The following is a 20,504-nucleotide window of genomic DNA, read 5'->3' as shown; positions in this document are numbered from 1 at the left end:
GTGCCTTTGCTGTGAGACACCAACATAAGCACAGACACGAGGGACAAATTCCTGTGTGCTGCTGTGGGCAGAAAAGCTGACAGCCAACGAGGGGCTGTGACAGTGACAGCACAGGGCCATGGGAAAAGCAGGACTCTCTCCATGGACATGGGGGCTGCTCCAGAAAAACAAACAGAACACACAGCCATGGTTTGCCTGCAGAAGGAAAGCTCTGTCAGAAAAAACAACTGGCTAAAACCTACGGCTTTGACCAGAACCTTCCACCAAGGAACAAAAGGGAACAGACACAAAAACCACACTAACCCTTAGGTTAGGACAAAGTTAACTGTGGGCTCTTGACACTGGTGTGTTTTGCTGGGAGATTAAAGCCTGTTTAGTTCTTTTTGCTCAAATGCACTGACAAAGCAGCAAAAAAAAAAGCAGGAAAATCCTTTGGTTATGTGCTCCAGATCAGAAACACAGCACTGCTGTCCTAAAGCCAAAGACAGTGGGAGAAAAGCATCATACCAAAGCCACATACAAAACTGCTCAAAAATCACTGGTAAATACATCTGAAAACATAATCACCCACTCCAAACAGCTGTCAGTCACGCAGTAATTGTTTTCAGTAATTTTATAGCATTTGTCTTCCACCACGGATGTCAGTGCTGCCCTTATTTGGGTTAGGCTTGTGGTACACCTGAGGGACACAAAAGTGCAACTTCCCACATCAGTGAGGGGGAGCAGAGGGTGGGAACTTGTCACTTATCCAATCCTGCCTCCCACAAACAGTCTGCAAAAGCTAGCAGGCACAAATCCTATACAGGAAATTCCTGGAAATTCTGAACAGAGCTGGTTAGCTTCTACAGGGAGCCACTCTCCCACCTCTTCCAGTTGCCACAAGGGGTGTGAACAGCGTGGCTTGAGTTGCCATGGTCACAAAGGACATCTGTGAGAGAAGAGAAACCAAAACAGATCATTAAGTTTAGGCTTCAGAAGCTGAACCATCTCTACATTTCTTACCACTCAACATGGCACATGTCCTCTACTTCTATGTCAAGAAGTGTCACTGAGCCCAGCAGATTCACTTCTTACCTCTCCTCCAGCTGCTGGTCCCATGATCCTATAAAAAGTTGTCACCCCTTCAGTCCTCTTTTTCAGCCTATTGCATCTACCAGAGTCCCAAAAGTCACATTTCTATGTAAAGTCCTTACACATGAGAAAAACAGACTTCTCCTTTACTGAGCAGCAGAAGAAATTTCTGAGTATGAGGAATTCCAGACCATGATAAAGCAGAAATTTGGAGTGAAATGACAGCACGATTCCACACAAGCATTGCCAACTCTTGTGATCAAAGAACATCAACAGCAAACAAACCAATATAACTCAAAACCTGTTTTCTATTTTTTGACATGTTGTATATCCACTCAGAGCTTGGGAATTTTACTTTTTTTTTTTTTTAATCCACAGAAATGCCAGGAGTCACAAGAAATCAAGACTCTCACAAACCTCTCAGTTCCCTATGCAGGGTCTTTTTAAGTAAAACACCAAATGTGAACACAAAGAGTGAGAGGCAGCATCAAAACACATTGTGTCTATTCCTCTTCAGTTCAGACAGGAATAAAGAAGCAAGAATCCACACAGTCACCAGATGTGAGAATATTTCTTTTTAATTTAAAATGGTTGCAACAACGTCATTCACAGCCTTTCTCATCTCAGACAAAAACTCTCCAGAAAGTTAACAGTGCTTCAAGCAAACAACTCTGAATGGTGCAAAGTAAACCAGGACAGACACTTCCAGGATACAACAGTAAAACCACTGACGACTGAGTAGAAATCAGACACCAATCTCAGCCATTAGGGTAGGAAGGGCGACAAGGAAAACAATAAAATATCCAGTTACATATTTTGCATAGACTTCCAATGCATGAGAACAGCAGAGGATAAAAATTGCTGATGCCAGGATGGAAAACAAAAGGAATCAGTTGGAGAGGTTTCTAAAGAAATCTAATGAGCTCTGGATGCATCCACATTCTGAATGTGTTCTGTGACCTGGTGGAGGCTGTGTGAATCAAAGAACTGGGCTGATGTTGGTTTCACTTACACCAAAGTCAGTCAGAGGTAATGGCACTGAACCCAGTAGAGTTACAAGTGATTGGGAGTTCAGAAACATCTACACTTATTTTAAAACTACAGGTCTGAATAAATTAATTTTTGTCCTAATTATATTTTAGCTAGGAAGTTTAAATAGGAGTTTGTGTCTACATGTGTTTTGGAGACAGGAGATTGTGACTCAGAATGAGGAGTCTACGGATCCAGCATGCTGCTAGGAGTGAGAGGAGAAGAAGAAATCAAGGAAAACTTATTGAGTTTTTCTTCCTTCCTATCTCCTAACCTAAATGTATCATACAAAAAAGTAAAAATAAGTCTGAGAAATAAGAGCATTATTTACTGCCAGGTCCTGGCTTGACGTGATTCTCAGGTCAGATTGTCTCAAACAGCTCACAGTGATTTTTCTTCCTCCATTCTTTTTTGTCAAGAAGCTCCCAGCTCAGGGAGCCCCAGCAGCTCCTCCAGCACCCAGACACAGGGAGTGTGCCCAGGCTGTGCCCTGGCACCATTCAGCACATTCAGATTGCAGCAGGCACAGCCTGGCAGATCAGTCATCTCTGCAGTTCAGCCTGTTTGAGTGGGGCTTCTGCAATGCTGGAGTTTAAAAAACCCAAAACCTACCAAAACTCCTCTCCCCCTCATTAGGCTGAGGAGTTTACATCCTGCTCCTCCAGGTTCATGATGTTCTTCACACAAAACCCATCACAAAAGGGAGACAACTTAACCAGCCACTTGAAAAAAGGAGGGAGGCCACTGTTTTTGGAGAGAATAAAGTAATTCCTCAAGCACCTGACTGAAGAACTTCGAACATATTTTTAACTGCTAAATTTTAGAAAACCTGCAATCCTTTCCCCTAAACTGCTCCCTGCACTCCTGACTAACTTTGGTGTGGGGAGGCAAAACACAAAAGTGATGAACTGAAAAGAAATCCAGGACCTGAGCTGCTCCAATTCACTTACCACAGCCAGCCAAGGGCCCTCCCCTTCCAACCATCATTTCCAGTTTGTCACCCTCCAAGTGTGCCTCCTGAGACCAGGCAGCTCCACAGCCATCACAGCTCTGGGATGCACCACATTAGTTTGCAAGATTCCAGCTCCATCCTTGATCCTACAAAGACCAGCCATGCTTCCAGCTGGGTAATGGACATGGGAGTTACTCAACTGGCCTTTATTTACCCAACATTTCTAAATAAAAAGGCAGCAATCACCAGATCTTGGTGGTTTCTAAATAGCCCTTTAAGTTCATGAGGCAAGAGGGAAGCTGTTGTGTTGAACTTCTTTTGAATATACATGGGAATTTAAAAAAAAAAGAACTAAAAATTAAAGGAAGTGTGGGGAAAAGGCCTTTTCTCTTTTTCTACTGCCAGAATGAAGAAACACACAGATATACAGAAGTTTTGCTCTTTCACTTTAAATAGAAGATGTATCACTGCATAATTTGCTGATCCCATTTTCAAACGTGTCACTTTCTGGTGAAGTCCTCAAATATCCAAAATCTGGAAGAAGCAAAGAAATTACTGGCAGCTTTTATTTCATCCAGAACTGGTGGCTCAATAAGCACAAGGCAGCTGAATCTCACAGGGGCCACTCATTAATGTGCCAGGACACTGCACTAATGTGTCCAAAAGAGCTCTAAGTGCAGGGAGCTCTCTCAGAAATTAGACACCTTTACACTCTACAAAATTATTGCACTGGAGTTTCTCTCACAATCTTTTAAGATCAAAACCTGATTAAAATACCAACAGCATTTTTTGGCTCTGTGTGAGGCTTTATGAGCAGAGGGAGAATTATTTTTCCCCAGACAATGCAAAAACTAAAATTCCCGTCTCATAAACAGATATTTAATTTTGGTACTCCTCTGTAGTGTGTAGCTGTCTGAATTTTGCTATTAAAACTTGCAGGCACTAACTGCAGAGAAAATGCAATGACACCTCTCTGGCTCTCCTGCACTCTGCAAAAAAAAATTTTTTTTGACTGCTGCAATTTATTTTGAGGGCTTGGTAACATTGTACAAGGCAAATCCAACAACAGCCTCTAAGCAGTGTCCAACACTGTGAACCTTCGGGTTTGTTCTTTTTTTGGAATCATGAAAGGTTTTGCACTCACCATTGTAATTTCTCTAGAATGAGTGTTTTCAAATATAACTTTAAATCCCACATATGTATTCTCACCTGTGAAAAACACTTAAATAACACTAAAAAAAAAAAAAAAAAGACAGGATAGGCCAGCCCCTGCCTACCCACCCCATCATCCCTGCTAGAGATATCAAATCCCTTTTAGAAGGTGTCTGTTGAAGAGATCAGATTATTGGTGCATTTGCAAGTTTAAAGAAAATAAAAATATCAGTTCAAGGGGGTTTTTATTGTGGTTTTTTTTCTTGTTGGTTGTTGTTGTTTTAGTTTGAATTTTAACAGAGGAAGAGAGGAGTAAATCAATAAATCAGAAAACTTACTAAGCAATTTCCCCCACTGAGATATGAAAGTCAATATTTAAGTAATCTTTAGCAGAAAGCAGGATTGCACTGCAAGTACTTTGTCAGGGAGTTGATTTCAGATGGAATATGAGTGGTCTAGATACAAATTTCCCTGACATAAATATAATGGGACATTAAACTCCTCTTTACCTCCTCCATTACAAAACAAAGTTTAAATAACATCTTTGCCTTTCCTGAGGGTGTGCATTTAAGTTCATAGTCAGAAAGTCTGCTGCTTTTAGCCATCTGTAATCCTGAATCTGTTGGTAGAACCTACAAAATGAACATTCAAGTGAAGATGGAGAAACCGATGTCTGCAAAAATAAAATTTCTCTTTGGCAAAAAATGTAGAGGGCACCGACAGGAGAGTGCTCCTGTCTCCATTAGTCTCTTAGGCTTTAGCCTGGAAAAGTCAAATGAAGATACTGCACCACTGAATTCCAACAGATACAACTTCAGCTGACTTTTCTCACTGCACTGAAAATAATCTCTGAAAAAGGACATTCTGCTTTGAAGAACAGCCACAAACCCCCTCCCTGCAAATGATTTCTCTACATGATCTGGACTCTGGATGAAAACACAGGCTCCCAGTCACCAAAGACACAAATATTTGTTTATGGTCTTCAAAGGATGCATGGACAGGACAGGCAGGAGCTGGGCTGAACCACTTTTGCTCAACACTGAAGCTTCCATATTCTCCACACACTAGCTGCAAACTCCACCAGAAATCCACGTGGCCTGTAAGGTGTATAAATTTAAAACAATGTCCTATACAGCACCTAATAGAAATCTTCTGTCTAACACTTAAGGCGGCATCAAATGATTGTTTTTAAATACACTATAAACATCCCATGGTTTCCTTTGCTTTTTGGCAGTCCAAGGGTTAAGGGGTCTTTTGTTGGTTTTAGATTTTTATTGTATGCTTTTTTTGGGCAGGTTAAAAAGGCTTATGGCTTCTTAAGGCCAGGTGATAGATTTGAGGCCTAACTTGGTATCCTGTGGTAAAAATAAATGTAGCCCAGGTCTTTGGGAGGTCGTTCTGAGGCACAGACTCTAAGGTCGTTGTAGATCACCCATCTGAAAGGAAAACAAGATTGATTACATTCCATGAATATAAAAATCACCACAGGTTTATCAAGGGACTTCTCAGACCCAAACCTCAAAGAGTTTAAAATCTAAAATTAGGCACTGCAATGAGAACAAAGGATCAGAGAAACAGCCAAACCAGCTGCCAGAGTCAGGAATTGAAAAGGAGGAGGGATGTGCAGAGGCATGTGTAGTTAGAGCTCAAATGAGGGAAAATCAGGGGTTTCCCAATGTCAAATAATGGCAACAAAAGGAAGTTGGAAAGAGCTCAGAAACTCAGCCAGATACAGAACCAATGCCCCAAACTGAATAGAGATTTGGAATGGCAAGGACAGGAGAGCCAATGGTACACTTCACCACACACTTGAGTGGGTCTGTGACAATTTTCATTTTTTGGTGGGAAACCTACAGATGGTAACAGGCTGTGTTGTCTGCCCTGCTCTGTACAGATGCTTCAAATCAAACATTTGTCTCTCCCAGCTGCACTCACCTTCCTTCCTTTCTGAGGTGACAAACGTAGTGGCCACTCATTGTGGATGTTCCCATGTGGCTGATGAACCCGAACAGCTCATACCCTGTTTTAAGAAATATAAATGGCACCCTAAGTCTTTCACAGCTACCACTGCAAGATGACTCCAGGGGAAATGTTATTTCCAGCTAAGCACTCCCAACACAGATTGTGCATCCCCAAACTCAGTTTCTGTTAACACTGCAGCATGTTCCCAAACTTAACTAGTGGCTCAGATTCACTATCAAACATCAAACCAATCCAAATCAAACCACAGAGACCTGTGCACATACAGCAGGGCTGGGATCACAGCCCCTACTAGGAAAAAAACCAGCAGATTCATTCCCAGTTCACAGAGAGCAGCACGGAAAGTGCCAAACTGGGAGTTCATTCTGCACACAAATTAGCTATGTCTATACGTCTCCTATATGTCTCCTATAAATACGTCTATCTCCTAGAAATCAAAAAATACAGAAGTTTGTATTTCAGCAGCCCATAGATGAGATGACAGGAAAGAAAGCTCTTCCTTTAACACAAGGACAATTTCTATGCTTAAAGTGTCTGGAGAGCTCAGCACTGGTTCTTGATCCCTACCCATTCATGCCATTCACCTGAATTACCACTAAAACTAAAAGGGTACCTTCTTTCAGGGTATGGCATAAGGACATGGGCCTGGATTTTGCTGGAGAGGGCTTTCTGGAGCTATTTCACAGAATCATGTTTGTTTTCGGTAAAGGGTCTCCATCTATAAAGGCTAAGTATCACAAAAAATAATTATTCCAAGTTTGGGTTTTTTTTTAAACTTAGCCATAATCAGTGTTTCCCATCTCTCCAAAAGACTTAAGGTTTATATTTATAATGTTAATATAACAGTAGCAACCACAGACACAAGACTCAAATTGTCTGGTATTTTTTTTTCCCCTAGACCTTTACATTCAAGATCAGAAGTAGACGTTTAGAACATACTACAGTTAATAGAATTCATCACTAAAGACCCTTCAAAAAACTTTCTGTGACATCCTTAGCACCACCTCTGAGCTTTTGCACTCTTGCATTGTGACACCTCCAGGAGGCTCTTCTCAACTTTGCCTGCTGTGCATTAGCCCCATCTTGTGGTTTGTTCAGCAGCAGTATGACAGAGAATCTCAACCAAAAGAAAACAAAACTTGCAGGACACCAACTATACCTGTGCTATTGTGAACAAGGAACTTGGTTTAAGGGATTATCAAATTGCCCAGCAGAGCACAGGAGGACAGAAACTCAGGTGGTCTGTAGCAGCAGTGCTGTCTTTAGGCTGCTCAACCTCTGAAGATTTAAACATTCTAGCTTTTCTTTGTCTTTTTATCTTATAGCAACAGAACAAAAAGTAGACCTAGGCCAGGAGAGACTTGTGTGCTCTGGTAGCAACACAGCCCACAGGACTCAGTGGCCCACAGAGCTGTATTCAGCCCCAGAAACAAGACTGCAAGTAAATTGTCTGGATTGTGTCCAAAAGAGCCCACAAGAACTACTTTCAAAACAGAAGGGACTCTATGAACAGGGTGGGTGTGACACAATGGAATGACAGCCAGGTCCAAGCTGGAGCAGAACTTACTTCCAGGGCCATCTTTGATCCTGGGTCCCTCTGACCCTGTCTCTGCAAGGATATTGGCATTAGCATTGTTCTCCATATCCATCGTGTCCAAAGCAGGGTCACTTTCTTCATCAGGGTCAGGGTGGCTGAAGATCCACTCCAGTGCACGCTCCAAGTTATTGTTCTGCCAGTCAAACAATCAAAAGAGCAGCCTTTAACACACTCTCTAACACCACACTGCCTTTGAACAGAGTAAGGATCATGTTTACAGCACTTAAAAATTTTAAGATACCTCTACCTCCCTGGAAAATAGCATTCAGCAAGCACTCTGCAAAATCTTGATATATGGAAAAGAAATAATCCCACAACTAAGACCCACTGCCCCAGGTTCTTATCTTGCAGATACACAGTCTCCAGGCATCCAGCTTATTTTTCAACAGGTAGTAAAAGCAGGTATGTTTTCCTCACTGCCTTCAACACTTTACCATTCTAGTGAAACACACAAAGCACCTTCCCCACTCCAGAGAAGTCAGGCATCCCACACTTTGCCAGGATAGTTCCAGGCTCACCATCCACTAACTGGATTTCTGCACACATTTCAAGGCATCTGAGCACTCACATGCACAAAGCACAGAACATGAAACAGAGCCCCAGTGCTACCAATAACCCAGGAACTCACTGTTGCCTTCAGCGCCTGAATCGCCAGATTCCTTTGGAATCCCATGGAAATGATAATTGCAACCATCTCTTCAGGAGGCTGGTTATCTAACCCTACAGCTCCTAAAGCAGCTGCCCCACTGGAAGCTACTTCTCCAAATGCAGGTATGACCAATGGCTCAGCGAAGTCTGGAACAAACAAACATTCATCAGTTCCTTCTTTTGCCTCACTTAACTGGAAAGTCAACAACAAACACGAACAAACAACACACGGGACCTCAAAAGCAGTCCTGAAATCAATATAAGTTCATTTCACTGGCATCTAAATTCAGACTTAGATGTGTGGAAAGCCTTAAAAACAACAAAATGAATGTGCACTTTACAAAATATCTAGGTGCACGTGCTCATACTGAGCAGACTGGAATAACTCAGCACATTGCAGAAGTGAAACAACTGCAGGAAAGCAGCAAAGATTGATATGGAAGCAATGATGGCATCAGGATAATAGACAACCCAGTGCATAGATGTAAAATGAACTGATTCCATATCTGAAAATGTCTGCTAAACCCAAGTGAAACTCATTCCCCATTTACACAAGCAACACAAAAGCTCATGGTGAAGCGTGAACTCAACCAAATCTGGAGTTTCCTGGCAAGGGAGTACTCAGATGCACTCAGTGCTCAGTCATGAGTCCAGACTTTGCACAGATGAAACACAGGAAGTGGAGAACATCTAGCAGCCCTGTCCATCACTAGACAGCCCAAGTATGGCATGAATGCTCCAGCCTGAGCTAGAGAAGGCTGATATGGAAGGAAAGCATCCAGACCACAGGATTCTTTGTACTTACACTTGGTCACAAGTCAGCTTCCCCCTTAGCAGCACGGACCTAGCCAAAGGGTGGAAACAGAGCTGGCCCACACCAGTGGTGAGGACAGGACTTCTGGTGTAGCTTAGTTTGTTGTCTTCTTCTAGGCAGAGGATACCACATAATGGTCAAGGTCTGCACATCCCAGGAGCAGCTTAGGAAAATTCACTCACACCTCCAGGTTTCCCAGGTGGGGAAGGGGGCTCGTTGTTTCTCTGTCACACATTATAAAATTTCTACTGACTGCCAAAATCCACAACCAGGAGTTGAGTTTAACTTACACCCTCCAGTCACTGACCTGGTTCTTCCATGTGTGCAATGATCCAGTTGAAAGCAACTTCAGCACCCAGGTTGCCTGTATAGTACACAGCTTTCCGACACGCTTCCAAAGGAAAGCCCATCTCTGCCAGCTGCATAACTGAAGACTCATCAATATCTAGGGCTGCAAGAAAGGACCTTCTAAAATATAAAAGTCTCATTTCATCCATTGCATAATATTTCTTATTGTTACTCACGGTGCCATATATTACAGTACATATTGCTTGGATTTGGTTTAGTACTTCAATAAACCCACAGCCACCAGAAAACAGCCCTGTACAAAGCATTACAGTCGTTGTTATGGACTTACTGATAATGTTTTGTCTCAGCAGGGACACAGACCCCCACACAGATCATTAAATCTTGATGAATTCCTACAGGAGTTCATTTATTTTAAAATACCTCAGCACTAGATTTTAAGGGGTGAGGAAATCAGGGGCTGAGCTCATCTAGAGATGGCAGCCAAAACCAAGCCCCTCTCAAAGGCAGGATCTTGCAGGTCAGAGAAATAATAGCTGCCAGATCTGGCAGCCTCTGGATGACAGGGTAAGACAGCTTTATGTGAGATCAGAGAGCAGAGATTGAGAGGCTGAGACCCCCAGGACTGCAAGATCCTCCTGAGAGACAGCAGGCAGAGGAGCAGCTCATATTCTGTCTATACAAACCCTCAGAGTCCTGCACACGTGGAAGTAAACACTGAACAAGCACAGAAATCAGCTTTTGTTTGGAAGCATGCAGAGCAAGGCTTCATGCATCTCTATGAGGAGAGAGAAGCCATTAGCTGACCAAAAGCATAACAATTTTTTAAATAGTAGAAAAATGGGATACGTACACTCCATGAAATGGTTCGTCATGTGATCTGAAAATTAACAATGGAAAAAAAAAACAGGGAAAAGGACATATATGAAGGTTAAGTAGATCCATATGGGTAAAACAATTCTATATTTTTAAACTCATAGAAATATTTGACTTCATGAAGACAGGGCAGTTTCATCCTTACTTCCCTGATGTTTTTGCCATGAATTAGAGCAGGGATATTTCTGCTCAGTAATTGTTTTCCCTAACTCAGTTCAGAGCAAAGTGTCACTGATACCATAAATCAGTAGGAAATAAAGCTGATGGCTGACCTAAGCAAGAATCTTAAAAATAAAGTATCATCACCCATGCATTTACACTAAAACTAGGTCAGTCCATTCAGCCTGAGGGTAAGAAGGTACAGGCCTTTGTGAGGAAGTCACCTAGATAAGGGATGGAATCAAAACCCTGAGAGAATTGAAGTTTGTCATATCCTTGCTCTGCACACAATTTCAGGTACTGGCTTTCTTTCACATACATGCAGAATGGTATTCTGCCACCATTATTATAAATATCCAAGCAAATGGGGGCACTCATGTCATGAGAGCAGCTGCATTACTGGCTTCACATTAAATACTGAGGCACTCAAACTTCAGTCATCTGGGGGAAAGTGCAGCCACCTGGCTCTAAGGTCACACCATAAAACATATACTTGCTATAAACCATTTGATTCTCCAGGGAAACCCAGGGAATAAAGAAGGAGGATATTTAATATTCTTGTTTCTGAACTTTAGCATAAAAGAAACAGTATTTAAGAAAAAAAGAACCAGCATAGCATTTTAATCACTCCTCTTTCTTTCTTCTGCACAAACATTATAGTCAGCTGTTTGCCATCTTCTCCTTGAGACAGAGCTTTTTTCAATGCAGCCCATGTACATCCAGAGATGAGGACTGTGTGTGCAGGCACAGCTGCTAGGGCCTGACAATTCTTGTATTTTTAAAATAAATAGTCTTAGCCTATGCCTGGAAAGCTGTTCTCTTAAACTGTAGTCCTTTGTGTATTAAGCATTGCTGTACTGTGCTGGGCCTGGGAAGTGCACACTGACTTTACTCCAAGGGAGTCATGGACATGCACTGAAGGTTCCCTGGAGAGAGTCAAGGACAGCAACATCAATTATCAAACCTTCTAGGGAAAGGTGTCCCTACCCATGGCAAGGGGGGTGGAACTAGATGATCTTTAAGATCCCTTCCAACTCAAAAAACTCTGTGATTCTATAATGAATCCCCAAAATAGAAAAGGTGGAAGAACTAGGGTTGTCCAGCTGGGAGGAAAAAAAGTTGTGGGGTGTTGTAACAGTCTTCAGTTACAGAAGTAATTTGTAATTTTTTGTTCATAGTTGCAAACAGTGAAGATTAAAGAGAATCCCCGTGTGCTGGAAGGAAAGGGGAATACAAGGGAGAGTAAGTCAGTAAATACCTTTTGGGTCATCAGGAATGACAATGGGAGGAGCAATGTCTGGGAGTTCCTCTTCTCCTGGCTGGAGCCCCCTGGCCCGAAGGTGACTGATATCCAGGAAATCTGGCATGTCAATAGAAACATCTACAAGGGCAGAGAAATGGGCTAAGCTTGTGCAGCCAACAAAACAGCCTTATGGTGCAACCTACCCCTTCAGAGAGGGAACTGGTACTCAAGGTACAGGAACAGTCAGGATTCTCCTTCTGAAAAGAACTCTTGGAGAAATTTGGAATGCCAAAGCACAATTTAACTAGCTCAGATGACATGAAACTGTGTTTTAGCTCCACAGACGTGATGGATTGGTTAAATTTATTGTAAAAGGGAAGAAGGTTCAGTTAGGATCTTCACAGTACAAACTTAAGACTTGAGTCAGGTCCTCAGGTGTGCACATCTTATTAATTATCTGGGATAGAAAGGTAAATAAAACAAACACATACCAAGCTTTTTGGGTATCCAGTCAAGGCCAAAGGTGAATTTCTTTATCTGCACCACTAAATACTCAGGAAAGGAAGCAAAACGGGAAGTCCTGGGAAGGACAAGAAACACAAGTCATTGAAAGCAGGCAACAGAATCCCCAGCAGCACAGATCCCAGTACCTCGTGCACACTGAGATGAGCTATTGCTGGTTGATACCAAGGATCTAATCCTACAAGCATTTAAAGTTCAAGCTCTCAACAGAGTGCGTTGCTTCTTGGAGCCTGACCATTGAGAACAATTAATTTCCTGCTCAGTTCATCATTACAGCTCTTGCAAGGCTTGGTCTGCACATCACATTGATGAGCCCCAACACTAATGTAATGCCAGAGCTCACTGTGCATTTGTGTGTTTCTCTCTGCACCACATCCAAGTAGCAAGATAAGCACAGAGCACAGTTTTTAACAAGCAGCCAGACACACACTTACTTAACTCCTGCAGATTTTGCTTGGAGGGCACTGCTCCAGAAATCCTCTACGTTGCTTGGTTCAGAAAAGGCCTGCAGACAAGCACTAAATGGGATCTTGGCACGGACCAGCTCTGGCAGAGGTCTCCTTGCAGCTTCTGCTTCTCGCCTCTTCAATTCATAGGCAATTAATTCATCTGAGAAATACACACAACACTAGAAGCTAATGAACATTGTCATGGTTATGTGTTCCTCATCAGGCTTATTTTTGCAAGTTTTAGAAATGCAAAAACCTAATTAGCAATAAAAGTTTTACATACATTTAACTAGACATCAAATTGTTTTGTCTGCGCTGGGATCAGGAGCTACATTTACAGTCACATCTCTGAGGTTTCTGTTCATGGTGAAAACACAGAACTGGAAATACCAGGACAAAGGCAATGAAAATTTTGCCATGACAGCCAAAATCCTGTGTGAGCAGTAATGCCACACAGCCATTTTATCAGAGCTCAATCTGAGTTGGAGAGTTATTGCTGTCCATCTGTGTCATCTGACTTTTTAGACAGGCCAGGATTATGTATGATCTAGAAAAAGTCTTGACACTGGTAAGCTGAGCAGTGCCATATGGTAAATTCACAAACTAATCTGTCTCCTGAGTCATTACCTGGAAATAACATGTTCTTTTATAAGCAACAGAGTCAGCTCTGAAACTGATGAACAAAGAATGAAAAGTTCTCCAAAACTTCATGTCCAGTGCAAGGAGTTGTAGGCTGGGTAAAAAGTAGGTAGAATTCTCTGCCTTGTGGTATTTCATAGGATCTCATCAAACAATCAAAATAGAACCTTCTGGTTTTAAAATATTTTAAATGTTCAGATTAGGTAGGAAATCAGAGGCACATCTCCCTTCATGTTCCTGTGATGCCCTCTTCACTTCTACTTCAAGCATACATTTATTATGTTTTTCTGCAAGGCTCTTCACCACTGACTGCAGATGTAACCACAACTTGTCAGTGCCTCCCTCCTGCTCCCAAGTCTTCAAGCCTCCTTGGCCATTTTCTCCTTTAAAAACAAGGATGCTTTTCGCAGGCATGAGAAAATACAGTCCTGCTTATTAAATCAACATCCAACACTTCATCCTCCCTCCCTCCTCCCCTAAAGCCCAGAACATCCAAATTGTGTATTTTAGATTTATAGATGACAAACTACCCTATACACCTATTCTCTATTACCACATGCAATCTTATAACCTGCTCCTAAAGAACAGAAAGCAGATTTGGGGTTTTGGTTTCAGTTTTTCTTTGTGAGTGTGTGTTTTTAAAATATATTAATTAGCTAGTATGTTCAATTCATTTTTATAATGAAGAAGTTTTCACAAACTGTTTCACTGTCCAGGATGAAGGGGATTCAGTGCTGGTGGGGATCTCTGGGCACAATGTGGCACATCCCTGGGTCAAGCAGAGCAGTTTGCTCCTTTACCTTTGTTTGTTGCTGCCTCCATGGCCACAGGGAGCTGCATGATGTAGTCCACCCTCTCCGTGTAGCGCACCTTCCTGGACTGGCAGCACTGCGTGCGCTCCTCCACCAGGAACCGGAAAACATCGCTGGGGTTCTCTGAACCCACAGGGTTCCTCTGAAAGGAACAGCACACCAAATCACTTCTGTGCCTGTTGGAACCCAGAACTTTCTGTGCTGACAGACACTGACCCCCAAGAGAACACTGCATTTTAGCGAAGCCTGAAGCCGTAGAGAAAGCTTCCAAAACTGAATGATAGAACTGAGATTATCAGTGTGTAGTTTGGATAGAAGTGTGTAATATCACATAGTAGAAAACCTAGAGTTTAAGGTTTTAGAATGTAGTAATATGTATAAAGCAAAGTGAAAGTTTTAAAGCAGAAGCTAGTCCTTCTTCTTTACCTTCTTTTTCACCTTCTTCTTCATAGGCTTAAGTAGTATTGGGTAATTGGATAAAAAAGTCCTCCTTGCGGAGCATGAGGAGTTATTAGCTTAGAAGTAAAAATATTTTAGGTGCAATTTCTTAATTAGACAGTTTATCCTTAAAAAGCCTTGCAGAGAAAAAGATACAACTTCATTTTTACCTTGTTAGAGAGAAGTACTGTAAAACTCACAACTTGCAAGACTATAATATAGATAAGGACTAATAAACACCTTAAGTCCAAACAAGAAATACCACCTCGCAATTTAATCCGAATCTTAGCAAAGAAGTAAAAGATTCGATGTGTGGTGATCACTAAAATGACCAGAAGACCCAAAGGCTGCTGGTTGTTTTAAGGCAAGCACAAAGACACTGATCAGGCAGCTCAGCTCACACTGGATTGTGTGCAGAGCTCTGGCACCTAGAGAGAAAACCACCAAAATCCACAATTTCTGCACTCACAGCAGCATCTTTCTACACACAGAACTTGCAGGGTATGTACCCCAAGAACCTGACTGAGTCAAGGTGAACAGAAGATAGGAAGGTGGCATGTTACAGTAAAGACAGAAAGCTCAGATAAATAACATGGAGCATCCTCTCAGCAAATAGAATTGCTCCTACCACTCTGAATATGCACTGAAACAGAGCAAGCAACTTGTAGTTCATTATCCAGATGGGAATGTCATGCAAATAATATACCTCCTCTTTGTTGTTCATGTTAATGCCCCTTATCAGGCAAGAAACAGAAAAGTCTCTTCTAACCACCCTATAATCAGTACATGCATTTAGGGATGTGGAACATTATGCATACAAATGTGAGTAACTTCATCTAGAGACTGAACACATGAATAAATAGCCTTGATTCTTGGGGAAAATGGGAAAACGAGGGAGGAAGGGTAGACAAGAAATGCTTTACATCACAACTGCATGTATTTGTAAATTCCTTTTCAAAAAGACAGCATTAAAATTCACAGTATGATTCCTTTACACACAGCACTGAGCTGGAGCTTGGTGGAACTAAAGCTGTTTACAGAAATATTCCACTGACAAACAGCCACTCTGCTTTCAGCAGGGGAATCCTTCCTCCCATGATTCAATACCATACAGCTGGGATTTGTAAAACAGCTGGACAGGGTAATTAATTTGCTCCCAACAATTATATGGATTTGGAACAATAACAATAATAATCAAAATACCCAATTCATTAATATTCCATGGGACACTTCAATATGGTAAACAGGAAAAGCAATTTAAAAGGTCACATATGTTTATGAAACTTATGGCCTGTACAGTGAAGCTTGACCTCTTCATATTTGTTAGCAGCACCACTGGCCCTGTTCATGGTCATGCAAGAGTCTGAAGTAAAGAAGAATTAAGAAAGCAAATGTTTCTAAAACAAAACACATTGTAATTAGTCCCACCTTCTACATATCTAAGGCTAAAAATAATATAACTAAAATATGAGCCACTCATGTAACAGTTTTGCCTTCATTGTCTCATATAACCAGAAAAAGAAGCAGCAATTCCAGTTTTCTCACCTCTACTAGATTTATAAGATGTAGGAAAAATTCCTGTGCGTCTTGTTGTCTATTAGAGGAAAATTCTGGGTGGCCTTTACTTATAAAAGCCTTGAACATTCGAGGAGATATTCCATTGTGTTGAGGCTAAATAAAAGAGAGAAAAACCATTTAAAAAGGGATTTTTAGTCAATCATGAACCAAGTATCTCAAAGTTACTCCACTAAATCTATCTGTGGCCCATTTCTGGCACTGGAGGAATGATAGCTTCCATTTCACCTATTTTTCCATTTTAATAAATATGGGAAGGGTCCTGAAACAAGATTTGAGGGAGTTTTAGAATATGTTTTATGGCTTAGTTCCTACAGATCTCACTCTACCTGTCCTTTGGCAATTGGCATTTTAGAGATTACTGGAGGTTTTTAAAGGTTAGTAGTTTTCAGAAAGGCTGAAATCCTACATTGTTATATAACATTTGATATGCTTTCAGAACCCTGTGCCAGAGCACTGAAGCACTTTGGTGTGTCAGCTGGCAGCTTTCCTCAGGACAAAAACCTTTCCAGAGAGCTGTACAGAACCAAGCAGAGAACAACTAATGTGTGCAGCATGCATTCCCAGGTGAGTTGTTAAGAGCAGACATGAATTTGCAATTTGCAGGTGTTGGTCATGTGAAAAACCATAACTTACTGCCTTTGGCCATTCAGTTACATCAGGAGCAAACTGCCCTAAATTAGGAAATCTCTGGCTTCCAAGACAGTCCTGGTTTTGACTTTCTAATCCTTTTTACCACTTTAAGAACCTCTCCAACCATTCCAGATCCTCAAGACAACTCTAGCTGTTATGCCTTTCAAATAACATTTTTGAAGGGGTCAGAAGCTATTACTCAGATTTGCCCTCACCATCCATGAAACCAAATAATTTTCTGGACAATCCAAGCAAAAGTACAACCTTTAGGAGCACTCAGAGGCTGTTAAAAACTCAGCCAGTTTCATTCCTTACTACACTTGCACTGTCATATGAATATAAAAATAGAATAAGCAGCATGAAATGGAGGCCATATAAAATACTGGAAGAGTAAATTTTTTTCTTTGTTTTACCAGGGTGCAGTATTCCTAGTCCCACTGAAATCAGAAGCAGATTTTCATTTTTAAATGCTTTTTCCATTTTTGGCAGTACACCACCAACCACATCACGCCAAGATGATCCTTAAAGGCTCCCATCAAAAGACAGAGTCTCTATGGCTTGCACAGAGAGATGTTCTGGGCATTTCTGCATCCTGGGTTATGTATTGCTTCAGTGTCCTCAACTGCCTTTCATCAAAACTAGGACTGGGGAGAGAAGTGCACAAAGCACAATAACTTTACTTCACATTATAACTTCTTCCTATGCCAGAAGCAAGAATGTGGCACACTGCTGTATAATGCAGTGAGTTTGGAATCAAGCCTTGCTTCCACCTCTACACTTTGTACTCAGCCACTTGAGCAGGAAGAAGAGGAGCATGCCATGTGTGACAGTCTGCAAAAAAAAAGGATTGAATCTTGCAATCTCACCTCAGGGACAATAAAAGGGAAAAAAAAAACCAAACAAACCCAGAAGAAATGTTAAAGCTCAAAGCAGAAAATCAAGCCCTGGCTGATGAGCCTTTAGGCATTCAGCCTCTTTTTAATCCTAAAGTGGGTCCAAGGAAAATGCTGCCATTTCCAGGCTAAACTTCTGTGGTAAAAAATTTCAACTCCACAGCACCACGAATATTTACTGAATACCTGGCATACTCTCCCCATCAACAGTTTCAAAACAGTTTATCTAAATATAGATTGTGCTGGACCACTGCAGATCTCATATGAATGCTTTTACAGGCAACAACTCCCCAAAACTTTGGATGAATTCCAAAGGCTCAGAAAGATTGAGAACTTCTTTGCATGTAGAAGGGGAAAAAAAAGTAAAGGAATAAAAGTAAAATTAATAATTGATATTATAGACACAAAGCAGAAGCACTTAAAAACATTTAAGGTCTAAAATGCTAAGCAAAGAAAAGAAAAAAAAAAAGCATCCTCAACCTGAAAAAACATAGATTTGTATTACAAGAGAGAAGAAATAGAGAAAATATCTATACCTGACTTTTTCTGTAAATAAATCATCAGTACAACAAGCAAAAAAAAAGCTGTAAAAGCTGTTTCAAATCCTAATATATGCTCTGAATTGCTTGATAAGGATGCTTCATGCATGCAACTTCAGCTTCATTAAACTGAACTAATGAACACAAGTTAAATGTCAGTAGATGCCTACTACAACCTGACAGAGTTTTATACCATCTGTCATTAAAGAGTTCTCAATATCTCATCTCATGGTGGCTGCTGAGCTAAACATGGAGGTGCAGCTTTATTCCAAGGATTCAGATCCCTGAACTTCTAGCACAGTATTTTCCAGTCACATCCTGTATGTGTTTAGGAAAGCAGGTCAGTCAGTATACATAATTCAATGAATGGAGTGTGCTGAAATCTGTGCCACTGTTCCTTTGTCCCAGTGCAGTGCTGATTATCCTTGAACTTCATTTAATGGGAACAAGCAGGATTCATTTGCTGCTCCAAAGCAATGAATTGTCACTGTACAAAGCAATTGTTTGGGAGACCCACGACTTCCAGATCATGCAAACCACTCTGTACCAGATGTTCTGTCTGTCCAAAATCTTACTGGCATTCTGATTTCAGGAGAAATTCCTATGTCAATAATTGATACATGAAGGTAGAAGAAAATATCTATTTCTGTGGCAACCACCACCATCCCTCTGTGGCAGAAGCATGCATTACTCCTGTGGCTCTGCATGGCCCCTCCATCTCCAAAGCCCCCAGCACCACCTAATCTTCATTACCTTCTCCTGAAATCAAGTGCAGTACTGTCAGACACTTCCTGGAAACAATTCTTTAGCTCTTTATAGTTCTTTCAGAAATTTAAAGAGGGTTTAGAAGTTTGCCTCCAGGACTCTGCATAGCATTGTTGTTGTTGTTGTTCCTCAGAGAAGATAAACACTGGTTGCGAGCTGTGTGAACATTTGCACTCATCAGTGGAGCAGCAGAGCACCTTATCAGCAGAACCAGTGCTTGCTTTGATGCACTGCACAAATAGTGCCTGACTAATTTATCACTGACTTAGTAATCTTCACATTCCACCTTGATAAACATCCCATCCATGCTGGACCCACACGTGTTCCTCAATGCCCAGCACCTGTTCCCCTTTCTCAGGATATCACTTGTACCTAGTTACCAGTGGCTGTACAAACTCAGGCAAATACCTTGTGTTCTTCTTTCATCACCTGCTCAATGAGCTCAGATTTCATGGGTGGCTTAGAGTATTGGCCTGAAAGGAGGCCGTGTCCCAGTTTGGCCCTGTAAGGAAGAAAGTGGAGGGGTGGAAACAAACATGTGAGAAAAACAGAAAAGAAGACTTACTTCAAACAAAAAAAAATGAAGTTTACTGCTTTTGACTCCTTGATGAACCATCATTACCTGCAACTAAGTGGTCAAATCTCAATCTCCCTGTGCCATATCTCACTTCTGAGCTCATGAAAAGGTGTTCTTTTGCTCTGCCATTAAATCATTTAGATTTTATTTAACCTGACCAAGTAAATAACTGAGAAATGTCACTTACATCTGAGTATTGAAATCTTGTGTTGGATCAAGAGGGGAGTAGTCAAATATTCGTGGAAGGTTTCCCACATACCTGGGCAGCAAGAACAAAGCAGAAACATTCAAATATTGCAGCTTAGTGATTCAATCTATCCCCAATGTGTGCTTCTGTCATGCAAAAATAATAGTAAAGAAATAAAGAAATGGACATTGAGGTTTTACTTGGAAGCTCCTAGCTATAAAGAATATGGCTGTGTTGTTCATCTGGAATTTACATTCTATTCCTTAAACTTGGAAAAGCTGCAGGATGGTGTTGGTCAAAACCAGAGCTGAGTTGAGAACCAGTGTACTTTTTACTCCCAATCAACATAACCAAGTAAACTCAGGTTTGTATCACGACAGAAATATGCAAAAAGAACGTTTCAATTGGGTTTCACAAGAAAAGCAATTCTGATAACACTGAGGGAAACATTGTTCTAGCCAGCCTGTTGGATAGTGCAGCATTCAGCAGCACTCTCTGAGCATTGGCTGCCCTTGAGCACAGGACAAAACAGGCTGGGCAGGTATGGCCGTGGTGCTGGTCCCTCTCTCATCAAAGGTCTCCACTATTTTGATGACACTAAGTCCTCCAGGTAACTCCCAGGACCATGCTGTGGAAAATAATCCTCCT

General features: G+C 41.4%; 1 protein-coding gene across 2 annotated transcripts in view; it reads right to left on the bottom strand.

The window, feature by feature from the left end:
- Positions 1 to 1,626: 1,626 nt before the first annotated feature.
- Positions 1,627 to 20,504, bottom strand: part of USP13 (ubiquitin specific peptidase 13) — a 50,489-nt gene continuing 31,611 nt past the window's right edge. Inside the window, exons 9-21 of one of the 2 annotated variants that reach the window (XM_053952183.1) lie at positions 19,857 to 19,928; positions 19,501 to 19,594; positions 16,233 to 16,358; positions 14,238 to 14,391; positions 12,784 to 12,958; positions 12,319 to 12,407; positions 11,843 to 11,965; positions 10,403 to 10,429; positions 9,551 to 9,694; positions 8,410 to 8,576; positions 7,752 to 7,914; positions 6,140 to 6,224; positions 1,627 to 5,640 (exon numbers count right to left, since the gene is read on the bottom strand). In XM_053952183.1, coding sequence (XP_053808158.1) covers positions 5,547 to 5,640; positions 6,140 to 6,224; positions 7,752 to 7,914; positions 8,410 to 8,576; positions 9,551 to 9,694; positions 10,403 to 10,429; positions 11,843 to 11,965; positions 12,319 to 12,407; positions 12,784 to 12,958; positions 14,238 to 14,391; positions 16,233 to 16,358; positions 19,501 to 19,594; positions 19,857 to 19,928 — 1,513 coding nt within the window. In that variant the 3' untranslated portion in view covers positions 1,627 to 5,546. The remainder of the gene's footprint in view (positions 5,641 to 6,139; positions 6,225 to 7,751; positions 7,915 to 8,409; positions 8,577 to 9,550; positions 9,695 to 10,402; positions 10,430 to 11,842; positions 11,966 to 12,318; positions 12,408 to 12,783; positions 12,959 to 14,237; positions 14,392 to 16,232; positions 16,359 to 19,500; positions 19,595 to 19,856; positions 19,929 to 20,504) is intronic. The other variant, XM_053952184.1, reaches the window with a different exon arrangement.

This window comes from Vidua chalybeata, chromosome 10, assembly GCF_026979565.1.
Source record: "Vidua chalybeata isolate OUT-0048 chromosome 10, bVidCha1 merged haplotype, whole genome shotgun sequence".
NCBI classification, from domain to species: Eukaryota; Metazoa; Chordata; class Aves; order Passeriformes; family Viduidae; genus Vidua; species Vidua chalybeata.
This window is presented reverse-complemented; position numbering and strand designations above follow the sequence as displayed.